The sequence below is a fragment of the Kogia breviceps genome, chromosome 4, assembly GCF_026419965.1.
Source record: "Kogia breviceps isolate mKogBre1 chromosome 4, mKogBre1 haplotype 1, whole genome shotgun sequence".
Lineage (NCBI taxonomy): Eukaryota > Metazoa > Chordata > Mammalia > Artiodactyla > Physeteridae > Kogia > Kogia breviceps.
In genome coordinates, this window is record NC_081313.1 from 57,402,546 (window position 1) to 57,426,162 (window position 23,617).

At 36.0% G+C, this 23,617-nt stretch overlaps 2 protein-coding genes across 3 annotated transcripts in view; one reads left to right on the forward strand and one right to left on the reverse strand.

Annotated features, from left to right (window-relative positions):
* Nucleotides 1-386: 386 nt before the first annotated feature.
* ANKRA2 (ankyrin repeat family A member 2) lies at nt 387-11,100 on the reverse strand. Of its 2 annotated transcripts, none has more exons than XM_059061787.2 (9): nt 10,184-11,100; nt 7,403-7,795; nt 6,612-6,770; nt 4,857-4,922; nt 2,756-2,853; nt 2,125-2,250; nt 1,764-1,830; nt 1,178-1,258; nt 387-604 (listed from the first exon to the last, which is right to left on the reverse strand). In XM_059061787.2, the coding sequence occupies exons 2-9, from the start codon at nt 7,689-7,691 to the stop codon at nt 549-551; spliced, it is 942 nt and encodes a 313-aa protein (XP_058917770.1). In that variant the 5' UTR covers nt 7,692-7,795; nt 10,184-11,100; the 3' UTR covers nt 387-548. The 2 variants fall into 2 exon arrangements, with proteins under 2 accessions (XP_058917770.1, XP_066887242.1); XM_067031141.1 differs by having other exon boundaries at nt 10,539-10,692.
* Nucleotides 10,232-23,617, forward strand: part of UTP15 (UTP15 small subunit processome component) — a 21,393-nt gene continuing 8,007 nt past the window's right edge. The window contains exons 1-9 of the mRNA XM_059061779.2: nt 10,232-10,941; nt 13,953-14,121; nt 15,956-16,048; nt 16,159-16,343; nt 17,479-17,657; nt 18,890-19,015; nt 20,616-20,751; nt 22,389-22,473; nt 23,310-23,459. Coding sequence (XP_058917762.1) covers nt 14,032-14,121; nt 15,956-16,048; nt 16,159-16,343; nt 17,479-17,657; nt 18,890-19,015; nt 20,616-20,751; nt 22,389-22,473; nt 23,310-23,459 — 1,044 coding nt within the window. The 5' untranslated portion in view covers nt 10,232-10,941; nt 13,953-14,031. The remainder of the gene's footprint in view (nt 10,942-13,952; nt 14,122-15,955; nt 16,049-16,158; nt 16,344-17,478; nt 17,658-18,889; nt 19,016-20,615; nt 20,752-22,388; nt 22,474-23,309; nt 23,460-23,617) is intronic.

Below are 23,617 nucleotides of genomic sequence, written 5' to 3' on the forward strand. Positions count from 1 at the left end.
AGGACAGAAGGGTTAAACTAAAAATCCCAAAGAGATACCTTAATAATCTTATGCAATGTAAAAACAACAACCTGCATGCAAACTAACAGAAGAAAAGTACTTTATTCATTTATAATATCATTTTGTAAACAACCACACTGTGCATTTTAAAATTCAATAATAACAAATTTTTTTCTATGGATTTATAGCAAACTCTATATAAAGTCAATGAGTTAATACAAGAGTGAAGATGAATAGGGCAGAATAATTTCCAAAAATGTTAAATTACAGCACTTGATACAAACACAGATAACTATCTGTACCATAAAAATTTACATGCCACAAAACACTCATTTATAATTTTAAATATGTGGTAAAACACATTTATAAAAAAGCATCAACATTAATTTTATTATAAACCAGTGAATTACTCAGAGGAATATTTATTAAAACTTACTAAAAATCAGTCAATATTGCAACTGAGGTAAAAATTTATAAGTAAACAAAACTATCATTTATAAGGGCCAAAAGTAAACAGAAGGGCAGACAACACTTTCTGATGACTATGTCTACTCCTTGATGTTCTGAAGCAGTTTCAGTAAATGTGACTCAATAACCTGTTGAACTAGAACACACAGGTGATCAAGACAACAGCATGTTGATTACAAAATTTTAAAAACTATCAAATTCAACTTGACATCACCAACATTTTCCTAAAATAATTTCTAATTAGGATATAATCATAGTCTGAGGGCAATAAGATTACAATGCAATACTTCAAACTTAGTCTGTCACTGACTTTAATAATTGTCCAAGTTACTGGGTTTTCTGTTCTTGGTTTCTAAATTTTGAAACTGAAGGTGAGTCTAGAATACAAGGTTGTTCTAAGGAACAGAGAAAGGGCAACTATAAAGCATTTTATAAATAGTTTGCTATGAAATGTTAAACACATCTTGTAAACAGGTGTACACGTATCCTCCAGCAACTAATTATTTGGGTTGGTGAAAAGTAATAGTAACAAACTCATTTCTAGACTTTGTAAGAAGCTATTGATTTTGCCCACAGTTGAAAGTATATGTCAGGAGTTAGGATAACATGCCTGTTCTATAACTGCAAGTGATGAGAACAGTTTGGACCACTGGTTTGTATTATTATAGAACTTTACTAAAATGAAACCTGAGAGTTCTAAACCACTTACCACTTCTATAGCCCAAGGCTACAGCTAGATCCATAGAATTATATCCAGAGTCAGTTTCAATTGTTGGGTCAGCTCCATTTTCTGTACCAAACAGAAAAATCTACATAAATAAAATGAAAATATGGATATGTTTGTCTATCACTGGCTCATGTGCAAATAGCAGGACGGACTTTCCGCAAATTTGGAAGGTATTTTCAGGATGGTGTGACAAAGTACAGAGTACACAGAGGGCATAGAATTCACTCTGGTGGGTCAGAGGGAAGACACTTCAAACATACAGGCATCCTCTTGAGCAACTGAAACTAATGCACCACTACAGACAGCACTCAGGCTTAAAGACACTGTGGACAGAGAAAAGAGCCGAGGATTCACATGTGATCCCTAAAAGGAAAGCAACAAGGACAGATACTGCGATTGCAGGCATGCTGTGTGATGGAGCTATGGCTTACATGGGAACTTTAGGGCAGCAGGTGCTCCAGGGGTGAATAACGTGTTTAATAAAGTTCAGGATTCTCCTGAGGCTAGCTTGTAAAAAATAATGTCTTCATGTGGTGTTTTCTAAATATTTCCACTTTTATTTGCTTACCTAAGAGCATTTGTACACATTTCACATGATTTCCATGTACAGCGTAAAGCAAAGGTGTCCCTCCATTCTGCAAAAGGAAAGGTGATTTAGTTTTTTAAGGTGAGCAAGATTCAAATAATTTAATGCTCCTGTGAATTGGGCATGTAAAAGTAGTTTAAGATAATTTTAATATTTTGTGAAGAATACTTAAATCAGAACTAATAATTGAGTTTAGGATATTAACTTTTTCTCCCAGCTGTTTAATTAACTAAGCTAATTAATTATTCTTCCAAGGGTTTAAATAAAGCTTATTATGTCTCCCCAAACCAAATAAATCCTAGAGTTTGTTCCAGTAATTTAAAAATCAGTTTTACAGACTCACCCAGTCATATTCATTTACATCAACTCCACAGTCCAGCAGCATTTTGACAATATCTGTGTAGCCCTTACTACAGGCTAATGACAGTGCACTTTCTCGACCTTTTCCTAAAAGCTGAGGATCAGCACCCTGCAGTGGGAAATAGAGATAAAAGACTTTTCAGTTTATGAAAACAAGAATATTGTTACTTCTGTCAATAATAATTACAGTTCAACACTTAGGTCATGTAATGTTCTGGGGTTAATAAAGAAAGAACACAAACTTCTATTCCTGGACGTTCTGTTATCAAGGTTGTCTGAAGGCCTGCCTTCCTCCCTCTACCTCAATCCTAACTATCTTGTCACTTTGGAGTCAAATTGTATCTTCTCCAAGAAGCTTCTCCTACAGGGCTGACAGGACTTTTGTTCCCATTGTGCTTATCGGGGCTGGGCATTCACTTCTTTCTCCAGCTTCATGGACGACTACACTTGCCTGCTCAACCAGATGCAAGCTCCACAAGAATATGAAGAGCATGTAAACATTTTTTGGATCCTCTACCATTACATCTAGCTGGCTGGAGATGTAAAAACTTTACTAAATACTTAACTGAACTTAAGTAACTGTACATATACATTTTCTGAGGCATTTTCCTTACATTCTGAAGTAGAAACTCTACCACAGCTATTTGCCCGTGTGCTGCAGCCCACATCAGAGGAGTAAATCCTTCTTCATCCGTGTGATTGATAACATTTTCTATTTAAAAGAAAAGCAATTTTTATGATCTAATTTAACAACCACATATTAATATCGCTATGAAAATACTGGCATTCTAAAAAGGTGACTATATTACCCAATGAGGTTCATGTTGTGCTGACTTGTGTTCACTGAAGTGCTGTGTGTTTTTGCAATTTACAGTCTCAATTTATTAAACTGTGCCTCAAGGTACGTAGCCGAGTTCAAATAGCATATTATTTAAAGTATAAACTACCAGACACAACATAATGCTAGGTACAGGGCAGTCCACAGAACACTGGACTCAGAATCAGGAGACCAGAGTTTGAATCCTGACTGTCACTTTCTAGCAGTGTGATTCTGGGCATGTCATTTAATTCCTCTAATATCCAGAATAATACCTTGCTTATCTCAGTAGTTAGCTGGGAGGATCACAATAAAAATGAGATTATACGATAGCCCTTAGCATTACATAAATACATATTATAAAAAGCCCCAAATTAGTAAAGCTATTTTTACTCTCTAGCCAATACTGCCGCCTTTGAGTTTCTTAAAATTTTTGGTGGTTTGCTAACATAATATAATATGAATGAAGACTGAATAATCTGAAACACATTTCTATGCAATTCTACCTCAAAACCCATTTTGTTCCCTAGATTCAGTCTACCAGGTATAAAGTCCACAGTTTTTTCCCTAAATTTATTTAGTAGATTGAGAATAAAACCTTCAAATGTTTATAAACAAATAGGAATATAATGATGAAGTCTTTCTTATAAAAGAATGACATGATTTTTTAAAAAACCACTCTTTAATCATATGACCTGCATTCAACTGATAATGTTGGGACAATTGGCTAACTTTTTGAAAAATGAAAGTAAAAGTAAAGCTCCACCTTTACCTCATTACACCAAAACCTATTCCACATGGGTCAAAGATTGAAATATAAAAAAGAAACCACAGAAGTTCTAGAATAATGTATGAGTGAATTTATTTAAAATCTTGGAATAGGAAATCTTTTCTAAGCAAGATATAAAACTCAGAAGTCACAAGGAAAAAAATAAATTTACCTCTTAAAAATGTTAAGCCTGTGTTTGAAAACATCATAAAGTCAAAGGAAAAATGGCAAACTGGGAAAAAAAACTAGATTCAACATAAACAAAAAGTGAACTTCTTTAATTTAGGTAAGAGTTCATATAAATCAATATAAAACAGGAAGTTCACACAAAAAGAAATTCAAATAGATCATAATTTTTAAAAGGCAAACAAAACCAGTTTGAAATACCATTTTTCACCCATAAGATTAGCACAGATTAAAGTCTGATAATATTCTGTGTCAGTGAGGGTATGGGGAAGTAGAAACTCTAACTCTGGTGTGAGGACAGGGCAAACATCTGGCAATGTATATAAAAATAAAAATTCATATACCTTTTGACCCAGCAAATACACTTGTAGGAATTTACCCTATGGATATACTTTAAAAGAATGCCAACAATACTGTTATTTAATAGAAACAAACTGGAATCAACTACCACCAGGGGAACTAGTTAAAAAATAAAAAACATAGTATATGCATATGCAATACAATGCAAAATCACAGACCTATTAAAAAGAATGAAATAGATCTCTTTACATGCTTATACGGAAAGATCTCAAAACTTAAGTGAAAAAAGTAAAGCACAATGCAGTGTGTATATTTTCCCTCTTGTGTAAATTTTAAAAAGCACATATATACTATACTCTCACATATAGCCCCAAGTATAAATATTTTCCAGAAAAGTCTTCTGAAAACATAAGAAACTTATAATGTTTGCTTCTGCAGGAAAGGCGAGGGTGGCAAGGGAAGCTTTAACTTCTATACCTTATATTACTGTTTTTTTTAATGTATCTATTGGGTTATCTGCCTGGTGAGATTATGCAACTATTTTTTTTGTCTTTATACTTTCTTGTATAAAAATAAAACAATAACAAATCTGATAAATCCTATTAAATTTGTTTTAAATGCATCTAAAAAAATAGGCTAGTACCTTGTTCAATACGAGCAGCCAGGTAGAGCATCTCTCCCTGAGCAGCCAACTGGTGAACAGACAAAGCTGAAACAATACCATAAAAAGTTTCATGCATATCTGTAGGTACACTTTCATCATCTCATTGTTCATGTCTGTGTAGCAATTTTCCTTTCCAAAACACGAACTATCATTTTATTGTTTAAAAAAATCTAACTTAAAATATAGCCTAACATTTGCAGATATCAGAATTACCTTAAATATCTAAGAGTCTGAGAATTGACTCATATATGTTTAAGGTAATTCTGACATCTGAAAAGTGTTATTATTAGTGAATATGCAAATTGTTTGATTATTAACGATGCAAATTGTTACTGATCTTATCAATTAAAGAAATGGTTTAGGTACTTAATTTTTAACATGGTATCTCTGTATCCAAACTTATAAGGAAGTATAAGGAAGTTGGGTCTAAAAGACTCCTGTTTTTTAATTGACTGTATTCATTTAAGTCCCAAATATCATTATTTCAAGAGGTCATGGGTATTTCTTAACTTTAGGAGGACTAAGATAGTAAATTAAAAACTAGCTGAGAGGAAATTCTTGAGTACAGACCTATTTGTGGCTAATTAGCTGTGTGACCCTGGAGACCTGATTAAACATTTTTGTATAACATGAGGTATGTGAACCACATGATCCCTAGTTGTTTTTTTCAAAAATTCTATGGTTGGGGAATTCCCTGGTGGTCCAGTGGTTAGGACTAGGTGCTTTCACTGCGGGGCCCCGGGTTCAGTCCCTGGTCAGGGAACTAGGATCCCATTAAGACTCTTGGCGGGGCCAAAAAAAAAAAAAAGAAAAACAAAATTCTATGGTTGGAATATTTTAAGACAATCTCTTTATTTTAAAACAAAGCCAAACAGGTACTGTTCTATGACAGTTCATCTTAAAAATCAGTATCACTTGATCCTTGATTTAGGATGATATGACTGGGTGGCCTTAATACAGAAAGGAAAGCAATTGGGAGGCATATGCAAATTTACATAAATAAAACAGAAATGGCTCTTAGGTGGAGTTAGAGTCATGGACCCTTTCTGGCTTACCTGCTACAGCATACAACTCAAAATCAGGAGGGACATAGTGTTTCCAAAGTAAAAACATATTTCACCATGCTTCAGAATACAGATGCATTTATGTTATATTCTCAAATATAATTCTTAACATCAAATTGCTAATTGGTTTCCTCTCATTAAGAAACCCGTACTATATAGGATATTTTATAGATTACAGAGAAAACCCTTCATTTTATTTCTTCTAGAATAATTCTACATTAAAAAAATTGTAAATTCAAAGTTTTTAAAGAGGTGATTTCATATTCATATTATTATATTCAAATTCGAAATTATAGTAGACATCACTCAGCTTTTACTACAAATCATGTGATCTAGTTTATAAAATGTACTCCAAGAACACAAAAACACTCACAATGTCTTGCTTTGCACAAAGTTCAGAATAACTCATTGTTTTTTTAGTAAAATTATGAAGGTTTTAAGAATTAATATTTCAATCTGTATTTGTTCTCAACAGAGAAACATAAAACATGAAATATTTGAATATGCAATAATATGTGAAAGAGTTTTAAATTACTAGAACTATCAGGACATCACTTAAGCTTTCCAAAATAGAATATGCATTTAATGAAAATAATGTTTCAAAGCCAAACTCTTGAAACCATTACATTAGTAATAACAATATTCTAATACATCAGTGGGAAATACTTACAATTTGCTAACAGAGGTGTGGTTGAGACCTCATTTCCTCTGTGTTTGTTGGTTAAAGTAGTTGATTGTTTTATGGGTGAGAAGTGCTTTGTTGTAGAGGGAGTATAGACATGCCTTACTTGAATTCCCGGAGAAGGAGATGTATGGATACTGCATTCAGCTAAATAAAATTAATTTAAACACATTAAAACAATATTTTAACAACAAAGCATTTCAAAGTTCTATGTCAATGTTTACATTAAAAAAGAAATACAAGATGTATAATATCTTCAACTGGTTCTCAAGTGATACTATTTTTTTGGCATAAAAAATCTGTACTAGTACAAGTTCCAGAAAAAAAAAATCAATATTCATCTTGAGCAATTTTATCCAGAGATTAGTTTTTTTTATTCAATAGATTGTTATAAAAGTAAATCTACAATATGATGACAGATTTCACTGTATTAAAGCATTGGAAGCTAATGCCAATCACATATTCATGGAGTTAATTCATTTACAAAAGGCACAACATTTTATCCTCCTATAATTTTAAAAGGTACGATAATAAACTTTATTAGAGAATTTGCGAATAAACAAAGGTCAACGAAGAAGTAAAAATCAACATGTACTTATGAACATTATATAACATGAAATTATTTAATTTTGGTTTCTATGAGATTCTAGAAAATAATAATTAAGGATGACTTCCAAACTCTTCACAAACTCAAAATCTCATGATCAGAAAGGGAAAAAAATTAAAAATAAATAAATAAAAACGAAACAAATGCAGATATTTATACCATAACTTTCAACCTTTAAATAGGACAGATGCCACCTCCAGGTCAGAGTTAACTTGATCTTGAATATTTTTACTATCTTCTTCATTTAAGGACTTCACAAACCGAGAACAGACATTCATATCAAATCTGTTAGGCAGTATGAATTTCATCCCCATGGCAACACCCTGAGCTGACCCTTCTTCTGCATTTGAGTCCAGCTGATGTTCTATTTTAATGTCTGGCATGCCAGTTAGACTGTAACTGCTGGGGCACTCTTCTACTATCAGCTGGGCTCCAATATCCAAATTTGCTGATGTAGCCATGATTTCAACTGTAGTTTCAATAATTAAAACATTTCTTCATGATTTCCCCTTGGTTTTATAAGAATGGCATACAGTGTATTCTTCAAATTTGGGTATTAAAACATCTGAAAGAAAAAAATTAAAAGTATTATATCAACTTAATGTATACAAAATAATCATTTTCAATTATGTATGCAAACAGTGCTCTTATTAGCACCTATACATAATAGAAAGCATACAATCTCCAGAGGTAGAAAAACCTGGGTCTGAATCCAAGCTTCACCATTTATTAGCTGTGTGAATCTGTACAAGTTCCTCAACCTCTGTAAGCCTCAGTATCACTTGTAAAATGGGTATACACCAGTAACCTCACAGGACCCTGGCAAAGACCAAATGAAATACAGTAACATTCTCACCGCCATCACTAGGTCCCAACAAATTTTACTTATCCTTTTCTCTCCTTTCCTATTCCTGAATATTGCCAAATGGATTTTTTAAAAATCAGGCTAACAACAAAAATAAACTTTCATGTAAAAACTTTAACCTCTAATCTGAGGTTCATTTTTTAACATGCTGTTAAAATTTGAATTTAAGAAAAGATAGAACTCATGTTGTACCCAAGTCTATCAGCATCTACAATATCCATGATTCCTGGATAGTGAAAGGCTTTACAAAGTTTTGGTTATGATGAACTGAAGACATACTTATTAATCAGTTTTTGTTCAGATCAAGTGTTAGCAACTTAATACAGGTTTTTATCAAAAATAAAGTGTACAGATTATGGATTGGCTTCCTTTGCTTTAGCATCTCTAGGACATTATAATCTAAGTATAATTTTTGGTCCCAATCTTTGTAATAAGTATTAAGAAATTAGAATTATTGATTTTTTTCCAAATATAGATTGTCAAGACATGAACTCAATAAATGCGAACTCTCAAAACAGAGGTTAGAAGCACACCTGTTACTGAATCATTTACTATTGTTTTAAGATGAGTTTTCAGTAAGGTAATCACTGGCACTTTCCTATGGACCTTAATATAATTTCAAGAGAAATTTCATTATTGTACCTAAAATTGCTTCTAAAAAGAGGAAGAACTCCAAGGCATATAATTGTCTTACACATATAGTCACTGAGACGAGGAAAATTAATAGCATCCAGTTAATTTTTTCATGTTAGGGCTTACTGCCTCATAAATTTTGAGGGTGCAGGGTGTTTTAAAATTGTAATTAAATGGAACTAAAAGAGAAAAGTGCATTAGGACCACAGTGGAGCAAAGGTTGGCAAATCATACATTTATAATCACTTTTACAGTTTTAAAACATCTTCCAAGATTGATCTTTATAACAATCCTTTGAGTAGTCAGGGCAGGTAATCATGTTCACTACAGAGAAAAGAGGAGCTCACGATTCCATCACCCTGTTCGTTAAAAGAAAACGCAGCACTAAACTAATCCAAAACTTCCAAGGGAGAAAGAGTTGAAGAAATAATAAACGATAATAATAATAAAGTTAACAAGTAACAAAGTCAACACACTTCAGCAAACGGTAAGGAGACTAAAACATAAAATGAGTTGTGATTCAAATGGAGGTGGAGGGGCAACGCAGAGGTCTTTAAAAGTATATTACAAGATAGGAACTGTGTTTCCTAAGGGAAGACCCATCTCCCACAGACTACTACCCAGAGTTGGGTGAAGTGCAACTCCCCTGAGCTCGCTCAGCACCCGCATATATCTTTATTTTAGCATTTATCATTTTCTTGAAAATTTCCATTTAAACTCCTAATAAATTGAAAACTCCTCTAGGATAGGGGGGCACTCTTACTAATTTTTGCACACAAACAGTGCTTGGTTCTATCACGTACTCCATAAATATTTTCTGATCTGAACCTTAACAAAGGTTCATATTCTTTTCTATCCTGAAAGGACCCTGCAAGATGCTCAACAAACATCTGCTGATTAGATCTGGCTTTCCGTTCCCAACATCACTACCAACTAGATGTGCAACCCTGGACAGATAAATCATATACGTTTCCTAAGACTCATTTTATTCAGATAAGATGAAGATGGTTGAAATAGGTATCTCTAATATTCTTTCCAATTCTAAACATCTTCCATGTTACAAATCAGGGTTTAGAAACGGAATTACCAGTCTTTGAGGGAAGAAGAGCAAATGTACTCGGGGGAGGAGGGAGTGGAAACAGAACGCTTATCTTGGCACCACTCCAGAGAGAAGAAGCAACACTGACTGGTTAAGCCATAATTTTGAAGTATAAGAGAAGGGGAAAAAAAAAGATCGAGAAGAGGCGGTGAGAAAAAGAGGTAAGGCCACGGAGAGCTAGGATCACCTCAATCTGTCAGACTCCAGGGATAAGGGGAGAGAGACCCTAACGAAATAAAACGGGCAACTGGGTTAATCCACAGTGGGTGCTAGTAACAGGAGCCCCCCGGTTCTTCCTTATCCTGGACCTGTCCTACAAGGACAGGAAGGTGCTATGAAAATGAATGATGCCTCACAGGCCACAGGTTTCCCGGCGTCCCAGGACAGGAACCCGCTGGAGGGGAGACTGTTGCAGGGAGGGAAGTCCGCTCTGTCGCCTCCCGCCAACTCTGCCCGAAAAATCCCAGCGCGGCTCGGGTAGGGAGGGCGGAAACTCTGGCTCAACCGCGGCGGGCTGGTCCCGGGGATAGGGGCCGGAGGCCGACCGTGTGGGAGCGCAAGGCCTGGCGACCGCCTTCGACAGCTCACAGCGAGACGGGCCTTCCCATCTGCGGCCAGATTCACCGCAGGGGCCCCACGCCCCGGCTTGTTTTGACCGCGACGTCACTTCCGATTTCTTCTTTCGGTTTCCGGCCAAAAAACGTGCCTCACCGGTGAAGCTGTTGCAGGGAGGGGCTTGCAGGTATTTTGCCGTCGCTGCTAGATCCTTACTGCTCCAGTACTACAGAGACAGCCTCCCGTCGGCTACAGCTCTGTTTCCCTAGCGCCAGGCCTCGGTCTCTCCCTCCGGCCACGCCTCCTCCTCCCCATCGTCCCGCCCACCGGGCTCGCCCCTGCGCACCAGGGTTGCGTGCGTCTCGGGAGGCTGCGCCATTACGTCACCTTCGTGCGACACGCTTCGCTGTTCTGTTCGTGGCGTGTTTCGGCGGCTCCTTCCAGGATCCGCGTGACCTTCCGCGTGTTCTACCGCACAGTCCGGGGAGGGGGCTGGCGGAGTCCAAGAACTTCTCCTTGAGGCTGGGGAGTCTCGGCGGACCCTCCGGGCCCATCGGAGGTAGGTGAAGGGGGCTCCCAATGGGGGTGGCCCAGACTCACATCGGGCCTTTCTTAGTATCTAGCATGCTCCTCTGGGGTTTCCCAGTCTCCGCGAAATAGCTAAACTCCTTAACTAGCCTCTCAGGATCCCCGCAATTTAGCTTCGACCTCGATTTTCCTCCTCTACAGTCACGTCACGTCCACACCTACTGTCCACCGTTATTAGTCCCCGAAACGTAAGCCACACCCCTTTAGGCTGATCTCCATCTCTGTCTTTGCTTATGAGATTCCCTCAGTTTGCAGTGCCTACCCATGTTAAATGGTTAATTTGTTTTAATGTTAAACTTAAAGGCCCAGCTGAATTGCACACTTTGAATCTTTCTGGTAGCCGCCCAGTTAGAGTTAAAAATCGCTTCTGAGCGCTCCGTGTTCTGTACGTTACTTATAGTATACATTTGGTATTCTGCATTGTGATGTAGTAGTACCTGTTTTTCATTTAGTCCCAGTTTCTCAGCCTCTAACCTCTCCCTGATCATTTTCTTCCTATTCATTTTCATATCACTTGCATCCGTGCCTTTGCTTTGTCTGTCTTGCTTCCCCTCCCCTGCCTCTAATGCTGTTCCTCACTTTAATCTGGCAAACCACTGTTCCTGTGCCTCACTTTTTCCTTCTAAAGCTTTAAACGATTTCTTTCAAGGCAGAGTTATGTACTCCTTTGCATATACAGATGACCCTTGAACATGGCGGGGGAGGGGGAGGTTTAGGGGCCCCAGCCTTCCCCTGAAGGATAACTTACAGTGGGCCCTCCATATGCGTGGTTCCTCCTTATCCAGGTTCCTCCACATCCTGGGTTCTGCTTGTGCATTCAAAAAAAAAGGAAATTCTGTAGTACTGTAGTATTTATTGAAAAAAATCTCCCTCTAAGCGGACCCACGCAGTTCAAACCTGTGTTGTTCAAGGGTCAGCTCTGTGGTAGTAAAGGGCGAAGGCCCACAGGCTAGATCTGGCCCAGTGTCTGTTTTGGGGTGTTCAGTGAGCCAAGAATGATTTTTATAGATGAATATTTGCAATCTATTTGATGATAGGAAACACTAACTTTGAACCAGAGTAAGTGAAATGTTTTCCCCCTCCTCCAAAATGTCCCGTTCCTTTCATTCAATAAACAAAATGTTGAACTTATAATTATTTGGGGCGGTTTCCTTAGTAAAAAATTGGGATGTTTTTCTTTCATGCTATATAAATAATTACATAATATCCTCTATTTTGCCTGTTGGCCTGCGAAGCCTAAAATATTTATTATTTGTCCTTTTACAGAAAAACTTCGTGGACTTGTGTTCTATAGCAGTGTTCATACAATAGATACCACCTGTGATTTTAATTCTGTTTCCCATATAACCCAGCACAGTGCTTCCTTTCCTTCCACAAATATTCTTTGAGCACTTATTTTTAATCTTTCAGATATGAAATGTTCAATTCAATGGGAAAAAGAGGTCATTGCAAATGCAGTGTGATTATGTTTATTGACAGAAATACAGAGTCATGTAGGATTATAGAAGACAAGCCCCTGACCCAGCTTAGGAGGTGAGAGGTTTCTTGGAGGATGTGATCCTTGAGTTGAACTTTAAATGATAAATAGGAGGTAGGTAGAAAGAGGTCATTCCTGCCAGAGAGGACAAATGAAGAACGACATTGAGACAAGAAAGAGCATGGTGTGTTAAGGGAATAACGAGGTAAGCTGGAAAGGTAAACAAGGGCAAGATCACAGAGGGCCTTACATGCCATGTGAAGGAGCTTGCACCTTCTTTTCTGGGCAGTGTTGGGCTTTGTAGCAAAAGCCAGATTTGCATGGTAGTTAGGTAACTCTGATGGCTATTTGGAAGGTAGCTAAGGGAGTCAGGGAGACCTTTAGATGAGAAGATGTGAATTAGAGCAGTGGAACTAGGTGGAGTGGACATGATGGAGCTTAGAAAGATTTGGGAGGTAAAATCAGCTCTTGTTAACTATTTGGATGTTGGAAGTGAGAAGGAAGGACAAGTCAAGGCTGATTCCAGATGCCAGTTACCAGCTGAAATGAAGAATATTGGAGTACGTGAAGGCACTGACCATGTCTATTTCACTCACCATTGCACCCCAGTGCCTAAAACGTGTGTCCTACACATTATAGGTACTTCAGTGAACAGAAAACTTTTAAAATCATTGATTGCCATGTTTCATCAAAGCCTTTAAAATATGTCACACCTATTTATTTTGGTGTTACTGATACAGTGTTTTCAGGCTTTCGGGAAAGATGAGTTAGTTGCACCACTGAATCATCTTCTGATATAATTGAATCTCTGTTGCAACTGAATGGTTCTGGAAAGACATTTCGGCCTAATTACATGTCAGTTAAAGTTTTAATTAATTTTTATTGTGTCACTTTAATTTAGAATTTAATTTCAGAATTGCTTTATTCTTGTTTTCTTTCTTACTGTTTAAACCTTTTAAAATTAACTAACTTAAGCTTCTACCTTAGAATATTAGATTTTTATTTTAATCTTCTGCATTAGAATATTAGCTTTGTTTTCTTTACTTCTTGGCAATTTTAGGCTTTCAGGAAGTCAGGTCCCTAGATTATGTTCTTATAGATTAAATGTCATTTTAGGTTAGTTTCAGGGAACATTTGTATTTGCAGTTTCACCTTAACATTTTCTCTTGTCAATAAGTGAACATTCTAAGCCAGTGTGTTTCTCTCTGCTTTGGGTACTGGGTGGCTGAACCAGATTTATTCCCAGGTGTTGTAAATTGGTCAGTTAGGTGTGGGAACATTTGTGTATAGCCTCTGCCTATAGCTGAGTAGATAGTACACTATGGTATCCCTATCTGTATTCTTCCTGCTTCCTTTAGATTGTCCCTTCTGTATTAAAATTAAGTGGTTACTGATCACTAATCTGTAAGCTACCACACAGCTTTTTGAAAAGATGCAGAGTGAAAATCATAACTATATACAGGTTTATGAATAATAATGTGTTTATAAAATGTTTTCTTTTTCAGACCTGAGGCAGAGTCACTTTATTTCTTACACCAATTTCAAACTATTTACCCTTGGATAGCAGTGCAATTATATGAAAGTATGGCTGGTTATAAGCCTGTAGCAATCCAGGCATATCCTGTACTTGGTGAAAAAATCACCCAAGATACAGTGTACTGGAACAACTATAAGGTAAGTATAGACAAAATTAAGGGAGGGAGGTGTTTTACATTTATGTCTATTTCTTTAGCATATTTTATACTTTGGATATGCTAATAGAGAACTAATAACTAAAAATAATCTATCAGCAGGTTATAGCTTGGGTGGAAAATTTGATATCTGATATTTTTTTTCTTGGAGTTATATAAAAATCCATATTCCTTAATCAGTTTAATCATACAAGTATCTAGCACAAAATGGATGATTAATCAGTGCCAAATGAATTAAATTTTAGAATTTGAATCTCATGAAAGAAGGGGTTTTTTTTTCATTTTTCTTAATCTAAGGAGGAAGAGATGCAAAATTAATTCTTCTAGGCTATGTAAAGGCTAACAAATGATTCTTTTTAAAAAGCTGAACAACTAAACAGAAAAATGGGAAAAGTTTGGGATTGGGAAGGTTATAGAAAAAGAAGCTTAAGTGGCCAATAAATATATTAAAAGAGCTTCAGCTTCACTCATAATTGAAGAAGTGCAAATTAAAACAATATTGGATTTTAGATAATTTATTGGATAATAATTTGGATACTTTTTCATCTTATATTGGCACAAATGAAAAATTTTGATCATCATTGCTACTTGAGGGAGGGAAATTGGTGCAGACTTTCTGGAGGGCAATTTTGGCATTATCTATTATGATAAAAATACCTTTTGGTCTTGTAAGTTCCACAGCTTGGAACTTACTCAATGAATATACTCTCCAGAATTAGTGTGTATAGTATGTTATCTTTAGGTATAAAGATGTTCATTGAAGTGTTATTTGTAATATTAGAAATCTCAGGGACTTCCCTGGTGGTGCAGTGGTTAAGAATCCGCCTGCCAATGCAGGGGACACAGGTTTGAGCCCTGGTCCGGGAAGATCCCACATGCCATGGAGCAACTAAGCCTGTGCACTACAACTACTGAGGCTATGCTCTAGAGCCCGTGAGCCACAACTACTGAAGCCCGCACGCCTAGAGCCCATGCTCTGCAACAAGAGAGGCCACCGTGATGAGAAGCCCATGCACCCCAACGAAGAGTAGCCCCCGCTCGCTGCAACTAGAGAAAGCCCGCGCGCAGCAACAAAGACCCAATGCAGCCAAAAATAAATAAATAAATAAATAAAATTTAAAAAAAAGAAATCTCAGAAAAACCTGTTTGTTAGTAGTGAAATGGTAAATTAAATTATGATGAATCTTATAATGGATGATAAAGCTGTTGCTCTTATGCAAAGTTATTAGCTAAGGTGTTAATAAGTGAAAAAAAGGCAAGGTGCAGAACAGCCTGTGTGGTATGATCTTTGTGCCAGTTAAAAAATACATGGTTAGGGCTTCCCTAGTGGCTCAGTGGTTGAGAGTCCGCCTGCTGATGCAGGGGACACGGGTTCGTGCCCCGGTCCGGGAAGATCCCACATGCCGTGGAGTGGCTAGGCCCGTGAGCCATGGCTGCTGAGCCTGCATGTCCGGAGCCTGTGCTCTGCAACGAGAGAGGCCACAAGAGTGAGAGGCCCATGCATTGCAAAAAAACAAAACAAAAAAAAATGGTTAAATATATGCTGGTTTAGGCATAACTTTTTCCTGGTAATAATCACAGAAAACTCCACAGATAAAGAGAAAAAGTGGGGTGTGGCTTTTCAACCATGTATTTATTTACTTTAGTGGCCACAGAGATTGTCTAGGTTTTGGAATTTGGATCTTTTTTGCTTTCTTCATAATTCTCTATTAAATACAACCTAGTTACTAAGAACAAAAATTGTCAATAAGAAATTATATGCTTAAATATGTCTTACCAGTTGTAACTTTGTTAATACACTATTATTTTTCATTAAGACCCCTGTGCAGATCAAGGAGTTTGGTGCAGTGTCAAAAGTAGACTTTTCTCCACAGCCTCCGTATAATTATGCTGTCACAGCTTCTTCAAGGGTAAATATAATTTTTGTTTTTCTTTTATGTAGTTTATATTTACTACTGGTCTTGAGCCATCTAGTAAAGTACTGTTTTTTTTTAATACTGTGTTTTTTTTCTTCTTGTAGATTCACATTTATGGCCGATACTCCCAAGAACCTATAAAAACCTTTTCACGATTTAAAGACACAGCATACTGTGCTACTTTTCGGCAGGATGGTAGACTGCTTGTGGCTGGCAGTGAAGATGGTGGCATTCAGCTTTTTGATATAAGTGGGAGGGCTCCCCTCAGGCAGTTTGAAGGCCATACTAAGTAAGAGACAGTTGTTTTGTTTTAATTTATTTTTTATTGAGCTATAATTAATATACGTGATATTAGTTTCAGGTGTACAACATAATGATTCACTATTTGTATATATTGTGAAATGATCACCATGATAAATTGAGTTAACATCTGTCACCATACAGTTACAGATAGTTGGTTTTTATGTGTTTTTGTTTTGTATTATTGTAAGCTCTACTGGTTTTATAGGCTTTGAAAAAAACAGAGTTCTGTGAAGATTATGTACCATCATGGACTTTATTTTCTGGTTGTTCTAAGACAGTGCTTAACTTGGTTCAGTCCTATGGTCCAGTTTGATGGGGCTCATGAATTTCCTAGAATTGTATGTGACATTTTAGGAAATGTGTGGTTATCTATGGAGATGTCCTGTAGCTTTCGTTAACTTCTCAGTGAGTTCTGTGACCCCATTTAGGTTATAAACTGCTGATCTGAGGGCAGCCTCACAACTAATAATGAGAACTCTAAAGGCTTGAACTATATTAGAGTTGGTTATTTTGAAATCAAGTTGGAAGGTGGATTTTTTTCTACTTGGATTTGGTGTTTTGCCCCTTTATAAATTAAATGGCTAGGGACAGTTTTATATCTTTCAGGATTACCAATGTCATTGCTGAAATTTGCTATTGATTTTAAATCTCAAGAGTGTGTTTTATATTATCAGGATAGTCTTAGTCCATCAGTGAAACACTTTAAATATAAAAAGTTCACTTAATATGGTCCTACTTAGTGACAAGTGTCCTTAGAATTTTTTAAGAACTACCCATTTTGAAATTTTTCATATTAAAGTACCTTTGTGCCAACATTTAGAACATTTACTTTCTGTTGAGGTGCTAAGTAGAAATGTTAACTTATTAGAAAATATAATTTTAAGGCTACTGTTTAATATTCTTATTAACTTCATAGTACTAAGGGTATATAAATTTTAAATTGGCTTGGGGACAAATACCTGTTTTAAAGATTTTCTTAGTCTCTCATGATTTCTCCCTACAATTACTCACTGAAACTGAGCTGCTTTTTTTGTTATTTTGGGAAGAGGGGTGTTTGATGTCAGAAGGTGCCAGAAATAATTTTTCCTTGCTTTTTAATATACTGATCCTTGATCTTTCAGAGCAGTTCATACAGTAGATTTTACAGCTGACAAATATCATGTGGTCTCTGGGGCTGATGATTATACAGTTAAATTATGGGATATTCCAAACTCCAAAGAAATTCTGACATTCAAAGAACATTCTGATTATGTGAGGTGTGGATGTGCTAGCAAACTGAACCCAGATCTCTTTGTAACAGGTTGGTGAAATCTTTTTCTTCCCTCCTGAAGTTGGTAATTTTATTGATATACTTTAATATTGCTTTGGGACTCTTTTGAGATAGAGGAGTTGTTTTTTGTTTTTTTTTAAACATCTTTATTGGAGTATAATTGCTTTATAATGGTTTGTTAGCTTCTGCTGTATAACAAAGTGAATCAGCTATACATATACATACATCCCCATATCTCCTCCCTTTTGTGTCTGCCTCCCACCCTCCCTATCCCACCCCTCTAGGTGGACACAAAGCACTGAGCTGATTTCCCTATGCTATGCAGCTGCTTCCCACTAGCTATCTATTTTACATTTGGTAGTGTATATATGTCCATGCCACTCTTTTACTTTGTCCCAGCTTACCCTAGGATAGAGGAGTTTTAAAAAGTTGTATAAAAAAATATGTCTCTGTTTATCCATTTGTTTTATTTTCTTTTTCTTTTAGGGATTTTTTTTTTTAATTTTATGAAATAAGCTTTTTTATTTTAAGTTTATAACTCAGACTTAAGGCAAGGTTTTTTTGTTTGTTTTGTTTTATGGCTGCGTTGGGTCTTCGTTGCTGTGGGCCGGCTTTCTCTAGTTGCGGCGAGCGGGGGCTACTCTTCGTTGCAGTGTGCGGGCTTCTCACTGCAGTGGCTTCTGTTGTTGCAGAGCACAGGCACTAGGCACGTGGGCTCAGTAGGTCAAGCTCGCGGGCTCTAGAGCACAGGCTCAGTAGTTGTGGCGCACGTGCTTAGTTGCTCCACAGCATGTGGGATTATCCCAGACCAGGGATTGAACCCGTGTCCCCTGCATTGGCAGGAGGATTCTTAACCACTGCACCATCAGGGAAGCCCCTGGGGATTGTTCTTATCATCCTCCAGATGTGTTTGGAAGCATCTGTACTCTGGTTTTCACAGGTTCTCCAGCAGCCAAGAAACAGAGATAGTGCAGTTCAGTCTTAATGGGTGCCTGTGCAAAGATTCCCAGGCGACTCAGTAGTGACAGTAGTCTGAAGATAGGAATCATTTAAGATTCTGTGTAGGTTAGTGCTTCAGAAACAGTCAGTGGTACCAGAGGGTTTGGGAGTACTGTGTCTTCATAAGTATACATATGTCTTTTAAAAATTTCATCTATGCTTCTTCTCCCTTTAAAGTTTGTTTGATTATGTACACACACACACATATAAGTTTTGTTATTTTGAGTAGTGAAACTCACATAGTACAAAAATTGACATTTTAGGGTCATATGATCACACTGTGAAGATGTTTGATGCACGAACAAACCAGAGTGTTATCTCTGTTGAGCATGGGCAGCCTGTGGAGAGTGTCCTGCTTTTTCCCTCTGGAGGTCTTCTGGTATCAGCAGGTATTTCTTTTAAAAATTGCTTTCACCAATATTGTTCGTCTTGAGTCAGATATTTCTTTATTAGTTACTCTATAATTTATCAGTGTGCACTTGAAATGCATGCCTCAGTTTTTGCTCAGACAGGGACAGAACAGGCAAGCAATTTTCATTTATTGAGTAGCTAATATGAGCCAGGCACTATGCTATTATAAATGTATTATCTCCAGTCCCCTAGGTGAGCCTACAAGATAGTTTTCCCTCTGTTTTGCAAAAGAAAATAAATAAAAGTTTTAAGTAATTTGTCCAAGACAAAGTGGTAAGTGGCAGATCTGAAATCTCAGAACTTGAGAGCCTTCATTGTGTACTTAATCTAAAAATCCAGGTCATACTCCTCCTGCTGTTGTTCCTACGTAAGAGATCTGCGGCAGCTTTTGAAAACACAGGTTCTTTCAGATCTAGAATCAGGCTTATCTCTTTTTATGTGACTCTTGATTGAAATGGCCTTACCCAGCAAATAGCTGATAGTGCTGAAGAAGAAGATAATGTGGAGTCAAAGGGGCCTTGATACATTTTTATCAAGTTGGAACTGAGGTGCATTTAAAAAATTATAATGGAAGAAGTAAATTGTCTTTTTTCATTTGTTAAGTCAAAATTAATGTGTTGACATTAGAAGAATATGTAGGTAGTATGTAGCTTTGTTTTGTTTTTTCTTAATTCTAAAATCCAAATAGAAGTTATCCTGTTTTATACTCTTTTCCCCAGTACCTATTTGATTTCAAAGTAAGTTGATAATATTGTCAGAGTTAGCTATTTTTCTTGCTGTTATTTTGAGAAACGGAAGTACATACAAGTTGAACAGGGAGAGTGGATGCCTGTATGCTAATCTCCATCGTGTCAGTAGCTAATTGTGTGGCCTTGGGCAATCCTTTAACCAGTATAGACCTTGAAAATGAGAGGTTGGGCCAGATCAGTGGTTTCAAACTGTGATCTCATTCATGAGCTGCTACATGTGGGGAGACAGGGACTGCAAATTGGGTTCCAGGCGCTTTTACGTAGTCAGGATAAGTAAGAACTTCATCCTCTCCCACCCCCAGCCCCCCAGCCTCTTTTTTCATTTTACCTACTAGACTTTTGCTTAATATTTCATTGAAAGAAAAGATGCCATAATTTTTAAAATTCTTTTTAAACCCCTGGATTAAATTGCCTTTAAAGATGCTTCCAACTCGTAGAGTAAAAGTTATAGAGTTTTTCAGTTTTGTTGGGATTCACAGAATTTTTAGGAAATGAAATCTATGCTATTCTTTTCTATGGTTATGCAGAATTCCTTTGTAGAATGATTTTATTTTAATTTTGTTAAAATAAAATCTTTCTTGATTATACTTCTTATTTTGCCAGGCAGTTCTGTGTACTTTACAAATATGAAGTTATTTAATCATCATAACAGGCTTTTGTGAAGTAGGAACTGTAATTATTATCAGCCACGTACCCAGTGAATAGTAGACCCAGCACTGAAACCACGCAGTCTGGCTCTGGAATCCCTCCACTCCATGCTGTGGAGTGTCTGGTAAAGAGTGCTTTCAGATCTTTTCATAATCAAACTAATGATTATTTCTTTTTATAGGAGGTCGTTATGTTAAAGTCTGGGACATGCTAAAAGGAGGACAGTTGCTAGTGTCTTTGAAAAATCATCATAAAACTGTGACGTGCTTATGTCTGAGCAGCTCTGGACAGAGGTTACTTTCTGGCTCACTGGATAGGTTAGCATTTTAATTTTCTTTCTGGATCATTCTTAATGAACACATGTTTACTGCTTGAGGAAATGAGTAATTTCTGCAGTATTTGTGATAGAATAAATATTCTACCAAATGATTTCCATGAAAAAAAATCTATTGAGTTGAAAATAGTTTTGACATTTCATTTACATATAGCAAACTTACTTTCTCCCGTGAGGTAATTTATTGATTTATATACTTGAGGAATTTTATTGAACCATGTGAACGTTAATCTTTTAAAATAATTTCTATTATTCTGTAGTTTTCTTTTAAACATTGTATGTTTGTATATTTTGAAATATTTATAATGAGTATGTATATATATTCTAGCTTGTATTCTTTAAAACTTAAAACTTCGTGTAAAAATTTCTATACATTAATGTATAGAAATACATATTTCTAAATATTACTATTTTCAGTAGGTATTAGTGTTTCATTAATGTTCTAGAACAGTGCTGTACAATAGAAATATAATGTGAGCTATATAATATAATTTTAAGTGTTTTTAAGTGTTTTAGTTTAAAAGCTAAAAGGTACTAGGTAAAATTAATTTAATAATAATATTTACTCTAAAATGTTATTTCAATATGTATTCAATGTAAAAATTATTAATGATAGACTAGAACCAAATTCAGCATCTAATACATACCCTTAATACAGTAGTAGTACTTTACAGTTAAAGTGAAATATACTTGTGTTTAACAGAAAAATATTTTATACTGCCTCAGTTTTAAACTTTAAATTTAAGTTGATTAAAATTAAGTAAAATAAAAAATTCCCTTCTTCTTTTTCACTGACCACATTTTAAGTGCTCATTAGCCACATGTGGCTAGAATGATGGCCCAGTTCTAGAATTTACTTGTATTTATCTATTGTTGGTCATTTTATTTCCATATTTCCCTTTTTCACTGATATGGAAAACCTTGGTTTTTCAGCATGTTTATTAAAAAGTATACATATTTTAAAAGCTAGGAAATATTTCTAATACAGAGGAGCTTCGTATGTAAATATATAGCAAGTTCTCTGCAATGGTGTTACTAGGCAATTTGGGACTTGATTTTTAGATGTGTCCCTCAAAAGCTAGGTGTAAATTGGCTCTATTCATAGTAGTTCTCAACCCAGAGTGATTTTTGTCCTCCAGGGGGCTATTTGGCACTATCTGCGGACATTTTTGGTTGTTGTCACAGTTGGGGGGTGGAGTGCTGATGGTATGCAGTGAGTAGAGGCCAAGGATGCTGCTAAACATCTTGCGGTGCACAGAACAGCCACCATTCAAAAGAATTATCCTGCCCAAAATGTCGATAATGCTGAATGAAGTTGAGAAACCCTGCTCTTTCTGATGAACATTCATGATGCTTTTTCTTTACTTTCAAGTTTCATTTTCAGGAGACAGTGGTCTATCCTTCTGGTGTCTGGTTGAAGTCTTTATGCAAACATAACAATAAACAGTTCATTTTTAAAAGACATCCAGTGATGAATTAGTTTGTAACTAATATTATTAATCATTGTTTTTCTTCATTGTTGTATAAGTTTTCATCATATATTGAGTTTCAAAAAATAGAAATTTTACCTTTTATGCTCATTTCCAAGATGATTTGTGACAAAGCTTTCTTTTTCATTAGGAAGGTGAAAGTATATAGCACAACTTCCTACAAAGTAGTCCACAGTTTTGATTATGCAGCTTCAATTTTGAGTCTTGCACTTGCAGTAAGTACTTTTAGCTCTTTTTAAAGCTTTCACTAACCTTGCCTGTTAAATGAAACTAAAATGGAATATTAGGGTTTATATTTGAATATTATTTTCTTCTCACTACATTAGATAATTGCTAGAACATGTAACTTGTCTCAGTAACTAGGCATGAATTCAGATTTAGGTCCCACTCACTGCATAGCTTGAAACCAACTACAGTATTGTAGGCATTGTTAACACTAAGGACAGGAGCTGAAAGCAGATAAATCTCTCTTCAGTACATTTACCCCAAGGGTTAAATACTCCAGAAAGTCAAGTTTGGCTCTCTGAGCAAAAAAAAAAAAAAAAAATGGAGAATAGGGGGCAACACAATGAAATATCTCCTTTTCTTTATTAACTGCTCCTTCTGGAATGTTCATTGTCAAGTTTCATGAGCCATTGAGGAGGAATATATTTGAATACATTATATAGAAATTGGGAGGGGAAAAGTTATTATAAAATATTTTCTTGACAAGATTGTGAAAAGTCATGCTACCACATCATTCTTTTTCTAGGAAGAAGATGTGGTAAAAAAAATTATTTTGAAAGTTTCTTAAGATGTCATTAACTGTGTATTGTTATACAAACTGCCAGTGATAATTTCCAAGTATAATTAAAAGATCTGTCAATATAATAGTATCTTGGAGGAAAAAAATGATTTTATTCTAACTTCTTGTTAGAGTATCTATATCTGAATGGAATTCTTGCTGAAAGTATGGATAAGTGGCAAACAAATTATAAATGATATTTTGAAGAAAAAGTAAGGTGAATTATGAGTTAGGAATATACTAACTTATTTTTCTAATTGCTGTTAGCATGAAGATGAGACAATAGTTGTAGGAATGACCAACGGAATACTGAGTGTTAAACATCGGAAATCTGAAGCAAAGAAGGATTCTCTTCCCAGGAGAAGAAGGCCTGCATATCGAACTTTTATTAAAGGAAAAAATTATATGAAACAACAGGTATTTATATATTTTGTGTAATTTTTTTAAAGGTGAAATTTGTTAGAGTATCCAACTTCATCCCTGCGCATTACTGAAAAGTGTATTTCACATGGCATTTAGCTTCATTTTGCTTTTCTGTACCTCAGATTTATCTCCACATTGCTAGATTGGGGACA